Raw genomic sequence first — 12,221 nt, 5'->3', positions numbered from 1 at the left:
GGTATTTACACATGTGGGACTTATTTATTTCACTTAGGAGTATATCTTCAATATGTATCCATTTTCCTATGAATGAATCTATTCTCTCGCTCTTTATGGCTGAGTAATATTCCATTTTATAGAAAAACCACAACTTCTTTATCCAGTTTCCAACGGATGGGCAAATAGGTTGTTTCCAAGATTTAGCTATTACAAACTGTGCCGCTATAAACATGGGTGCGCATACTTCTCTGTGATATGATTCTTTTAGTTCTCTTGGAAAGATACCCAACAGAGGGATGGCTGGGTCAAATGGCACCTCCAGTCCAAGCTCTTTGAGGTATCTCCATATTGATTTCCATAGTGGTTGCACTAGTCTTAGGCAGGTTCTTTTATACTTCTTTATATTATAGTATCATTTTTCCCAAGACTCAGCCCTCTGCCATATTTTCTTCCCACTGTAGACACTTTCTCTGGCCAATTCCATTCAGTCCCAAAGCTTTTACCATCATCTCTCTTAATGTCTCACTGTTATCGCTCAGATCTGTGCCATTGTATTCTAGTCACCCATTCTCAGACCCCTCATGGGGTCTCATAGCTTCATTTAGATAATTCTAGTGCCCCAACCTGGACACGTCATCACCTTTTCCCTCAGAATTTAGTATTTCTTTTGCCATCCCTGTTGCATTCGGTGGCATTAGACCAAGCTGGTCTTAACAGTCATCCTAGGTGCTTCGGTGTTGGTCATTTTCTACATCAAACTGGTCACGTCATCAGGTATTGTAGTTACAGGTCTCAAAAACAAGGCTTCTTGGGCTGGGGGTTTAGCTCAGTGGTTCCACCGCCTGCCTCAAAAGTGCAAGGTCCTGAGTTCGATCCCTGGTACCAAAAAAATAAAACAAAATAAAAAACAAGGCTGCTTCTTCATTTCCTGTTGTCATTGCTTTTGTCCAGACACCTTATTTTAGGACGTAAGATCTTTCATGGGTGCATAACCCTTCCTGGCCAATTTCTATCACATCTTTTTCCCAAGGCCTCGTAACTTCAGCTGACTTGTTCTTCGGCCCCCATTTATTTCTCTAACCTGGCTTGAAATGCCCTTTTCCCATGTTAGGCTGGGTAGTAACTGCCTTACCCTTCAAGGTGAAGCTTTCTTTACTTGTCCTATGGAAAGTGCTTTCCTCTCCCTGGGCTTTCAGAGCCCAGCTCTGCCTCCAGGATGACACACAGCTGGTTATGCAGTCCTTTCCTACTTCCATGTTTCTCTTTGTCAGAGTGGAGACTACTTATTAATTTTTGCCTCTCCCATGCCCACAGTGCATATAGCACAAAGTAAGTTATTTAAATGCTTAATATTTAGTCACACTTGCCTTATATGATCGTCATAAGGTCTGTTGTACTCATGAAGGTTTTTTGAAATTCTAGGAAAATCCAGAAACTCAAATATTGACCCAGAAATGAGCAATTTGCTTTTAAAATGCTAAGCAAATGTTTTATTATGGATTTTCTTCCGATTAAATGTAGCCATGTTTTTAACTTTGTTCAATTCTCAGGACTCATGACATTACTCCAGATTTTCTAGAGAATTGAAAATCTCTGCTATTTATTGGTATCCAAAATCACAAGATTGTCTCCAGACATTCAAATTTTTCTTCACTTCCATATTTTAGACTTTGAAACTTTTTATCCTAAAATGTGAATGATATCCATGCTTTCTCTCTTTCATGGTGTTTAGAAGCTGAATAACATCAACGATATCCTGAAGTCTGTGTTCCTGATATTCCCGCATTTTTGCCTGGGACGAGGGCTCATTGACATGGTGAAAAATCAGGCAATGGCTGATGCCCTGGAAAGGTTTGGTGAGTGAAACAGGGGCTGCAGCATGCTTTCATGGAGGTGCTAGTCTGTATGGGTCTTGGTATCCTCGTCTTTTGTTTTAGGAAGTGGACTTGAGTCTGGCACTTTAGACCACTCGCCCATCCTGACACTGGTCTTTGGCTTTGGAAAAAGGTTACTGGGTGAAGGATGTATGGTCTTCTCGTTCTTGCCTGAGGGCTAAGGCAATGCAGCTTGTCTGGCACGGGCCTTGTGACCCAGCCATTTATCTGTAACCTTCAAAGCATTTACATAAGTGAAAGAGCAATATTGGAAATTTTAAAAAATGTTGGCATTTGGTTGAACCCAGCGCCTAATACTGCTGGTTTGATTTTTGGGAATCACTGGAAAAGTTAACCCACAGCTTTGGGAATTAGATACAGGCCAGAGAATCCTAAGGAAACATGAACACTTTAACTCTATTAGGAAAATCATGGATGTGCAAATGTGGTCATATATTTTGTTTTACACAGACTATAAAGGGATAATTTACTGCAGCTTTTTCTAACTTTAAATGGTTTAAAATATTTCCTCTATCATCATATGACTATCATTCATCCACTGATTAGTATAGTAAGATAGACCATAGTATTTAATGGTGATAGAAGCGGGGCTTTTTTCAACTTGGCATTATGAAAGAGATGTGCTAAGGTAATAAAAAATTGGGGGAATATTTATGAAAAACCTGGTAACTGAGTCACTAGGTTATACTATATGGTATTGAAATAGGGATCTTCTTGATGTTTTTTCTAATATTTCTTGACTCATAATTTATTAAAATACTAAAATTATTCTAGATTGTTTGCCTTACTTAAAAGGATTTTTTGGTATGTCTCACCAAAAAGGCAATATTAGCTATCTTACCTGAAGTTATAGCTCTAATACAGGCTTTCACTGAAATTCTGGTTGATAGAGGTTTGTGCTGTTTCCTTAAATTAGACTGAAAACATAGTCATTCTCTTGTTTGTTTTTCTCCTTGTTGTAGATAACAGCCACTGGCATTACTAGAAAAATAGGTGAACATGACCCCAAATTTGAGAGAGTTCTGGTTTTTGGTGTCTCCATGCTGATGGAATCTTTGCATTGTGTTTGCCAGGGGAGAACCGCTTTGTGTCACCACTCTCTTGGGACCTGGTGGGACGAAACCTTTTTGCCATGGCAGTAGAAGGAGTTGTGTTCTTCCTCATTACTGTTCTGATCCAATACAGATTCTTCTTTAGGCCAAGGTAAGCTTTTTCTCAGAACTCACGGAGCACTTGTTTGAAGGTCACAGAGAAGGAAATGGGGAAACATTCGTTAGATGGTTGGCTTGAATGAGTTCAGATATCAAATTGACTTTTCCTATTGTGACATTTCCTAGCCCCCAGTCCTGCAGACTATGGCAAGTTGGTTTTCACAAGTTTGTATTAGAGGGCACAGGTCCCAAGTTCTATCCCCAGTACCCACCCCCAATATATATATATATATGGCACTACAGACTGGAGTTTTGACTTGAGAAAGTTTGAAAGGTTGATTTAAAAAATTTTTTTTCTAAGACCTGTGAATGCAAAGCTTCCTCCTTTGAATGACGAAGATGAAGATGTAAGGCGAGAAAGACAGAGAATCTTGGATGGTGGAGGACAGAATGATATCTTGGAAATCAAGGAGTTGACTAAGGTAAGATAGTGAGTATGGACTATAATAGCTTGTCTTCAGTTTTTTCAGTTTTTTATACGTTGGAAACTAGCATTTTGTTGACTTTCTCAATTAAAAAAAAAGCCTGCTTCCCAAATATGCATCTGTACCAAGCTTCTGTTGATATTATTTAAAACATACCACAGAAACTTCTTCACTAAAAAAATCCTACTGAGAATACTTCTGTAATGTGAATTCTCATTCTTGAACTTATTTTGCATAGTTACATTTATGTGTTAGTTATTAAACCATACTAATATTATGTACCTGGTCAAAGCTGAAGTAGAGTAATTTTGAGGTTCATAGTCCAAAGAGCTGATACAGCTCCATTGCTTAGAAGGAGGATCTATTACAGCATCTATTTCTAGATGTCAAAATCCTCAAATTTCACTTTCATGTAATATTTATATTTGAAGTTTTTATTTTAATTTAAAAATATATGCAATATTTATGTCAAATGAAAATATATGCAGATATTAATGATTAATATAGAATTTTTTAAAGACTAAGATTAAAAAACAGAAAGAAAATGTTTTTATTTTGAGCTTCAGAGTCAGTAAGAAGCTGGTTGTCACAGTGACAGAGTAAAGCTCTTAGCACATCAAACAGGTGACTTAGTTTTATTGATGAGTCTCATTTTGTGGTGTGTTTGGCTTATAATCCCTTCTCCTTCAGTTGCTTGGGAGAGCTGTGAGTTACTGAGCCTCATAAATTTTTGCAATTTGTTTGTTGCAGATATATAGAAGGAAGAGGAAGCCTGCTGTTGACAGGATTTGTGTTGGCATTCCTCCTGGTGAGGTAAACACACTTTGTCTGCACTGTTTGTCTCTATTAATTCAGACCATATCTACACAATCAAGCCACAGTGTCTATAAAGGATAAAGTGGCTTCTCTACTTATGCCTGCGTAAAGCAATCAGTCATGAAGAAGAGAACAGGGACCACTTTTATCAAAAAACGATTTGGGATAATCTCAGGCAGTTTAAGAAAAGCATGTACATCTAAAACATGCTTTTGTGACCTATTTGAGATGATGAAATTCAGATAGGTTAGAAAAAAAGATGTTTTTCTTTCTCATTTTTGTTTATTCTTTTCTACTTGTTTTTGGTACCAGGGACTAAACTCACATCCTTGAGCAGGCATGGAACGAGTGAGCTAGATCCCCTGCCCTATTCTTTTATATTCTTTAGCCGAACTATGTAACTATAAATATATATTTATATATTTCTATTTATTGACTAGCTGGCTTCCATTACTGTTTTTCACATGTTAAGTTTCGGTCTCAACCTAACATTTCAATGTTTACAAACACGTCTACACTTACAATTATCCCATTGTAAAATATATATTTAGATAGTATATGATCTTTTAAAACCAAGAAAATGTTTGCCTTGTCACTGATACTTACGAATGATGTCTTAGGATCTTGTTATAAAAATTAAACTCAAATTACTGTCAGAGGACACTTATATTTAGATTTAATAGTTTGCTTGTACAATTCACTTAGTTTTACTCTTTTAGTGCTTTGGACTTCTTGGCGTTAACGGTGCTGGCAAATCATCAACCTTCAAGATGTTAACTGGAGATACCACTGTTACCCGAGGTGATGCCTACCTTAACAAAAACAGGTGAGAAGAGTAGGTTGCCTATGTTCTGCTGCAAAGACTTTTCTTCAGCTTAAATAATACATTGCTATTTTTCTGATTGTAACAATATTATTTAGAGCTTATAAAAATATTGAACTACAGTAAAGTATAAAGAACCTAAAATCATCCTCAATTTCAGTACCTAATCAGTATTCACAGAGTCTTACAATCTCACACTATTCTTTTTAAGAGCTTTATTCAGATATATACATATAGTTCACTTGTTTTAAGAAAACAATTCAATGACTTCTTAGTAAGTTTCCAGAATTCTGCAGCTATTACTACAATCCAGTTTCATAATTTTTCATCACCCCAAATCTACCCATCTATGCATGTAAATGCATTACAAAGTCAAGATCATACTGTATATAGTTTTCAGAACTGGTTTTTGTTATTAATGAATATGTTATGAATATTTTCCAGTAGGTTACAAGATGTAGAATTTACATGCTACATAAAATTCCCATGTACATGTACCTAGAAGTTATTTAATCAATTCCTTAGAAATGTTGGACATTTATTAGTTGTCACTGTTCACTATGTAAATGTCCTCGTATACAACTTTTATCATTCCTCAGAGAAAATTTCTACAAGGTGAAAAGGGATATGCCTACAAAATTGCCCACTTTGAAGGGTATAAAATTCTCACTTTCTGAGACGGTACAGATCACTGAACAGTCTGATCTTCAAGGATACAGCTACATATTAGAGGCTTGTTAGAGAGTATTACTCTTGAGCACTGTAAATGTATGGGGCATCTCCAGGCTTTTTATGTGGGTAAATGGTACAAGACAGTGACTTTCAAACTTTTCTAGCCATGACCCATATAGAAAATACATTATATATTTCAACCCAGTGCATACACAGACACATAACCATAAAACTTAATGAAAAATTTCATAAGATGGTACCAATATTACTACATTCAGTGCATGTTAATATTTCTTATGCTATTCCATACTCTGTCTTTTTTATTTTTGGGTACTGGGGATCGAACTTGGGCCCCTGTGCTTGTGAGATAAGTGCTGGAACCCCTGAGCTAGATACCCAGCCCATACTGTGTCTTTTAAAAAGTGCTGGTTGTGACCGCCTAAGTTTATCTCACAACCCACTGGTGGGTACTGACTTGTAATTTGAAAACACCATACAGGGGGGTGGCTGGTAATATTGAAGGATAAGGAACTTAATGTAGTCATTGATCTACTCCCATCTCTTACCAGTATTTTCAGTATCAGTGTAAAAGATTCTTAAGAGAATAGAAATTCTCAGAATAGTGCTGCTTCACCAGCTGTATTCCAAGTATCAATCTTCTGGAGCATATAGCGTTAGCAGCAATAACTGGCCCAAACTAAGGTTTGTCACACTGATTGGTTATAAGAACTGACTTGGGCAGTTTGAGGGCCATGCACAATGTCCATGGGTATCTCAGTCATAATCCAGAAAAGGCTGACCCTGGGAGTACTAAATAGATATGCACAGCAGAATGTCTGTTACTGAAGGCCAAGTTCATGGCTGGCTGGAGGTGGCTGAACATTGGTCCTCAGAGGGGGATGTAGATTCTGAATTTGGGAGTTTTTTACCCATTAGGAATTCTTACACTGATTGGCTTTCCAGAAAGGGGGGATATCTGTCTGTCTGTCTGTCTATCTATATTTGTAGGTAATTTTTTTCCACTGCTAGATTCTTAGAGTATTTATGATTTAGAAACAAACAAAAGACAGACAAACCTGAAAAAAAAAACCGCTTTAACAGCTAGGAGGGTGTCAGGGCTAAGTGTTCAGTGGGACCAGGATGTCTAAAATATACACACAATATGGCTGAGTCAGTGTATGGGCAGCAGAAGGCAGAGGGAGCTCACATCCAGAAGCGTTGGGCCTTCTCTGGGTCCAGATGGTTCCAGAGATGACATTAGAGCAGTAAGGCATTTGGTACATATGACTGGGTTACATGGTCAGTTAAGTCTGGGATGAAGATGTAGTGTTAAAGCTCCAGGATAGCGTGACTAGGGTTGTTGGTGAAGACTCAGCTACAGTTGGCATGGACTCAGGAATTTGGAAATGGGACTTAGCCTGCAGACTGAGGTGCTGGGAAAGCCAGGTGTGAGAAGTGGGCAGGGTAGAGGCAGGACCCTGACTGCCAGGAAGAGCTGCCATCCTAGGGGCAGAAAGGCCGTTCCTTCAAATAGCAGCAGGTATATGGATGCCTTTGTTTTGCATAAGCATACTTTATAGGGACATTAAGCCAGATAGTCTGATGAGGATATCTCTAAATGCTTAAAACCTGACCGGTTTTGTTTTTCTTTTTCTTGGCAGCATCTTGTCAGATATCCACGAAGTACATCAGAACATGGGTTACTGCCCTCAGTTTGATGCCATCACAGAGCTGCTGACGGGGAGGGAGCACGTGGAGTTCTTTGCCCTCTTGAGAGGAGTCCCAGAGAAAGAAGTTGGCAAGGTACTTTAGGCAGAGAAAGCAAGCCTGCTCTTGGCACCCTGACAGTATACCACACCGCTTTTTCTTCGTGACACTGACTAGGCTGTATCACATAGAGTGATGTGAACCACTGATTCTTGCACTTGCTTTCAGGGTGGGAACCCCTCGTGGTGAAGGGTCAGCAGGGAGTGAACAAGCATAGGCTGGAGGACAGAGGGAGATTTGTGCCCACCACACAAGTCCCTTCTCCCTGCTCTTGGTTCCTCAGCAGTGGCTAGATTGTGGTTACAGAATCTAGTCCTACTCAGGGAAAGAACTTTCGTATGGAACAAAGCATGACAAAATTACCAAGCCAGAGAAAAGTCAAGGTGCCTTTTATCTCTCTAGGTTGGTGACTGGGCAATTCGGAAACTGGGCCTGGTGAAGTATGGAGAAAAATATGCTGGTAACTATAGTGGAGGCAACAAGCGCAAGCTTTCCACAGCCATGGCTCTGATCGGCGGACCTCCTGTGGTGTTTCTGGTGAGTGGTACTGTGGATGGAGCTGTTCTGGCTTGAAAATACAACTTCACTTTTCCAAAGTCCTGTGTGTCTGGGATAGTTTTATGACTAGCATATTGGTGCTAAGTTGCCCTCCAGGAATGGCAGAGTAGCTTTGGAGAAGAAGAGCAAAGCTTCTCCCTCAATACATGCGTTGCTCAGCCACACCTTTGAATGCTCCCCAATAAAGACACTCGAAGCACCTTGTTTTTTCTAGCTTGGTCTATATCTATAGGTGTGACTGAGGCTGAATGTATGATTGATCTTTCCCTGGAGCGTTCTTTCTGACCATCTGTGTGTCCATGCCCTGGATACAGCATCCACCCTAGCAACTGGATTGCACTTCCCTATACACAGATAGAAGGAAGACAGAGTGGCCTTTGACCCTCTTTTTTCTGTAAAGGAGAAGGACACTGAAGGTATTACAAGAAGCTTTGGAATGAAGCCTTAGTGTTCTCCAGGCTGAATGATTTGGAGTTTCTCAGTGCCAGGGTAAACTGAAGTGAACTAAAATCAAAAAAGAAAAGAGATTTTACTCAAATATTATCCTGACTTCAATAGAATTTTCAGACAAAAAGCATATTTAATTTATACTTATCAGTCATGAAAGATGATTAAAACTAATGACTTTTTTCCTTTCCCTATTTATTTGGGCAAATTTGTTCAAATCTATTACTCAGAATATCTGAGTTTCGTGCTTCAATGAGACAACAGTATGACCTTGTAACAAATGAGTTTGAAACTTACTGTGGATTTTTTTTTTAATTTATCAAGAAATAACTAGGGGAATTGACAATGTGAAATAGGAAAAAAAGGTCTAAAGGTGTAGGGAAAGTGTGAAGGGTAGGGGAAAGGTAATAAGGAAAAGGAAAAAAATAGGAGAAAATAAAAAAATGGAAATAAAATGTTTGTAAAGGAGGAGGGGAGGAGGGGGTGAAGGGAGGGCAGGGACAAGGGGAAAAAATGAGAACCAAGACCGGTCATGTAAAGGTACAAGATCCCAATAATGAATGCAACTGTACTGTATACCTAAAATGTACCAATAAACTCAATGAAGAAAAAAAAAAAAAAGAAATAACTACGGGGATAAGTCAAATTTTAGGCCACGTTAAAGATACTTCAGTATTTAACCATTTCCTGTTTAGAAAAAACAGTGCAGTTTGCTCCCAACATTTATGTAGTTTTACATAAAGACACTCTTCAAGGCTGAAGCAAATCTGACTGGCTTTTAGAATAAAAATAAATTTAAAAACTGTCCTTTGAGTTATTTCTAAACAGAACTTATCTCTAATCCTAATGTAACAGAAATGTATAAGATGATCAGTATTTAATAGTTCTTTTTTGTGTGGTAAATTTCAAACCACAGAACAACACAAAGCAGACTGAGGTGCTTTGGTGCTGAGGTGCACATTCTGTGCAAAAATACATTTTTCTTGGCATTCTTGTTGTGCAAACAGCAAATTTTAACAGTGACCAAACTTTGCAGAGCTGTGTGAAACTAAGAAAAAAGTGAGATATTTCATGGCAAACTTTGGGGATAATCTGTAAATTACCTAGGGGTAAAGGCTACAGCTACAAGTGCTGCTGGTAAATATTTTGGGGTCAAACAGGAAATAGGACAAATACACCCTTTATGTTATTTTGATACAGGGAATAATAAAACTTACTTTAATTACAGGATGAACCAACCACAGGCATGGACCCTAAGGCCCGGAGATTCTTGTGGAATTGTGCCCTCAGCATCGTCAAGGAGGGAAGATCTGTAGTGCTTACATCTCATAGGTCTGTAGTGTACTCTTGATTTGGTTTCTATATTGTGTTATTTAAAAATAAGATCCTAATGATACAATTGACAATGTGAAATAGGAATAAAAGGGCTAAAGGTGTAGGGGAAGTGGGAAAGGTAGGGGAAAAGGGAGAGGGAAAAAATATGAGAAAGCGAAAAAATGTAAATAAAGTATTTGTGAATAGGGAAGGGAGAAGGGGCTGAAGGGAGGGCAGGGACAAGGGGAAAAAATGAGAACCAAGACCTGTCATGTAGAGGTACAAGATCCCAATGATGAATGTAACTAACTGTACTATATACCTAGAATGTACCAATAAACTCAGTAAGAGAAAGAAAAAAAGAAGATTTCATCATGGTACTGAAAAGACAACAGGAAAAAAAATTTCCAATATGATTATTTTGTAAAGCCTAGAAAATATAGAAAGGCAAAGATGAGGCTGGGAGTGGTGGCGCACTCCTGTAATCCCAGCACTAGGGAAGCTGAGGCAGGAGGATCGCTGTGAGTTTGAGACCTCGCTGGGCTACATAGTGAGTTCCAGGTCAGTCTCAACTACATAGTGAGACACTGGCTCAAAAAACAAACAAAAAAGAAAGGCAAAGATTAAAACAGTTATTACCTGAAATTATACTGCTTGGAAACAACTATTATCACTGCTGGCTTCTGTACTTTTGCTGAGTTTCCCTATGCAAATTGATATATACATGTAAGTACAAAATGCAAGCACAGTATATGTACTGTTTTTTTGGTACCAGGGATTGAACTCGGGACCTTGTGCTTATGAGGCATATATGTACTGGTGTTTTTTTTTCCATTTAATATAGTATGAATATTATTCCAAGTCAGTAAATTTAGAAGTGTCATTATTTCATATTGCTGGGTAGTATTAGAAGGCACTCTAATTTACTTAACTCGTCCCCTTTGTGCAGACATTTGGATTGTTTCCAACTTGTGCACAATTATAAACAGTACTGCAGTGAGCCACATCATTCTCCATCTTCGTATCTTTGCAGCAGGATGTCATTATGCCCTAGGAAGCTGAAAATCTGTTTCTTTGCAACGCCAGATGCTATGGTGATATTCTGAATGGTAATAGGAGCATCTCTCTAAAACTAAAACCTTACTGTGTTTTCTAACAGCATGGAAGAATGTGAAGCTCTTTGCACTAGGATGGCAATTATGGTCAATGGGAGATTCAGGTGTCTTGGCAGTGTCCAACATCTTAAAAATAGGTAAAAATAATTTCTTTAAGATAGAACCTAGCGAGAAAGCTTAATATTTATTTTTGTGAGTATATAAATGGTGGCTTAGAAATAAAGGGAGATTAAACTGAAACTACAGTCGAAAGAATGAGGGCTCTGAAGTCAAACAGAGCCACATTAAATTTTGTCTTTATCGTATACTGACCGTGTGACTCCTGGGCAAATTACTTAACTATTCTGAAAAGCAGTTTCCAGGAATATTACTTCCTAGCCTTGGTATACAAATGAAATGAAAAAAATTCACATGTGATAATGTGATTAAGAGAATAATCTCTTTCTCAAAGGGTACATGTCCTAGCCCTACCCCTAATGAACTTTGTGTTATAAGCAAGTAACTCCTTGGGCTTCAGCTTCTCTGTAGTATCTGTCAGATACCATGGGTCCAGTGAGGATGAAATGAAATTGTATAGCCAAGGCACTGAGCATGGCACCACATACAGAACAGGCATTCAGTAAATGACAAATGGTTCGTTTTCTCAGCAACTGGTCTGTCAGGGACCTCCCTTTTGTCACAGCACAAATTGGGTTCTTGGGGTTATAAACATCCTTCTAAGAAGCTTCCTGGAGCTAACCCATTGGGATGTTTGCACCTGCTTTCAGGTTTGGAGATGGTTATACGATAGTGGTGCGAATAGCAGGGTCCAACCCTGACCTGAAGCCTGTCCAGGAGTTCTTTGGACTCGCCTTTCCAGGAAGTGTCCTAAAAGAGAAACACCGGAACATGTTACAATATCAGCTTCCGTCTTCATTATCTTCTCTGGCCAAGATATTCAGCATCCTCTCCCACAGCAAAAAGCGACTCCACATAGAAGACTACTCTGTTTCTCAGACAACACTTGACCAAGTAAGCTCTGAGCGTTAAAAGCAGATTTACTTCTCAGGGTGAGAATCCCTGCCCACTTATCCCCCACCAAAGGCCTAAGAGCGTTTCAGACTCACTGTGCTTGAATTCCTGGTTGACTATTACTAGCTATGTTTTTTACTAAGCTTAAAAGGGAGGTGCACATTCTACTTTATAGGGTTAGTGTG

The 12,221-nt window shown here is 38.7% G+C and overlaps 1 protein-coding gene across 1 annotated transcript in view; it reads left to right on the top strand.

Moving 5' to 3' along the window:
* The window catches only part of Abca1 (ATP binding cassette subfamily A member 1), a 136,541-nt gene that overhangs the window by 122,147 nt on the left and 2,173 nt on the right, over positions 1-12,221 (top strand). The window contains exons 39-48 of the mRNA XM_033759198.1: positions 1,715-1,838; positions 2,951-3,080; positions 3,390-3,510; positions 4,264-4,326; positions 5,049-5,155; positions 7,486-7,627; positions 7,994-8,128; positions 9,825-9,928; positions 11,070-11,162; positions 11,793-12,036. Coding sequence (XP_033615089.1) covers positions 1,715-1,838; positions 2,951-3,080; positions 3,390-3,510; positions 4,264-4,326; positions 5,049-5,155; positions 7,486-7,627; positions 7,994-8,128; positions 9,825-9,928; positions 11,070-11,162; positions 11,793-12,036 — 1,263 coding nt within the window. The remainder of the gene's footprint in view (positions 1-1,714; positions 1,839-2,950; positions 3,081-3,389; positions 3,511-4,263; positions 4,327-5,048; positions 5,156-7,485; positions 7,628-7,993; positions 8,129-9,824; positions 9,929-11,069; positions 11,163-11,792; positions 12,037-12,221) is intronic.

Source organism: Fukomys damarensis, unplaced genomic scaffold, assembly GCF_012274545.1.
Source record: "Fukomys damarensis isolate Sample0158 unplaced genomic scaffold, DMR_v1.0_HiC HiC_scaffold_36, whole genome shotgun sequence".
Lineage (NCBI taxonomy): Eukaryota > Metazoa > Chordata > Mammalia > Rodentia > Bathyergidae > Fukomys > Fukomys damarensis.
Note: the sequence above shows the minus strand (reverse complement) of the source record. Positions and strands in the feature narration are given on the sequence as shown.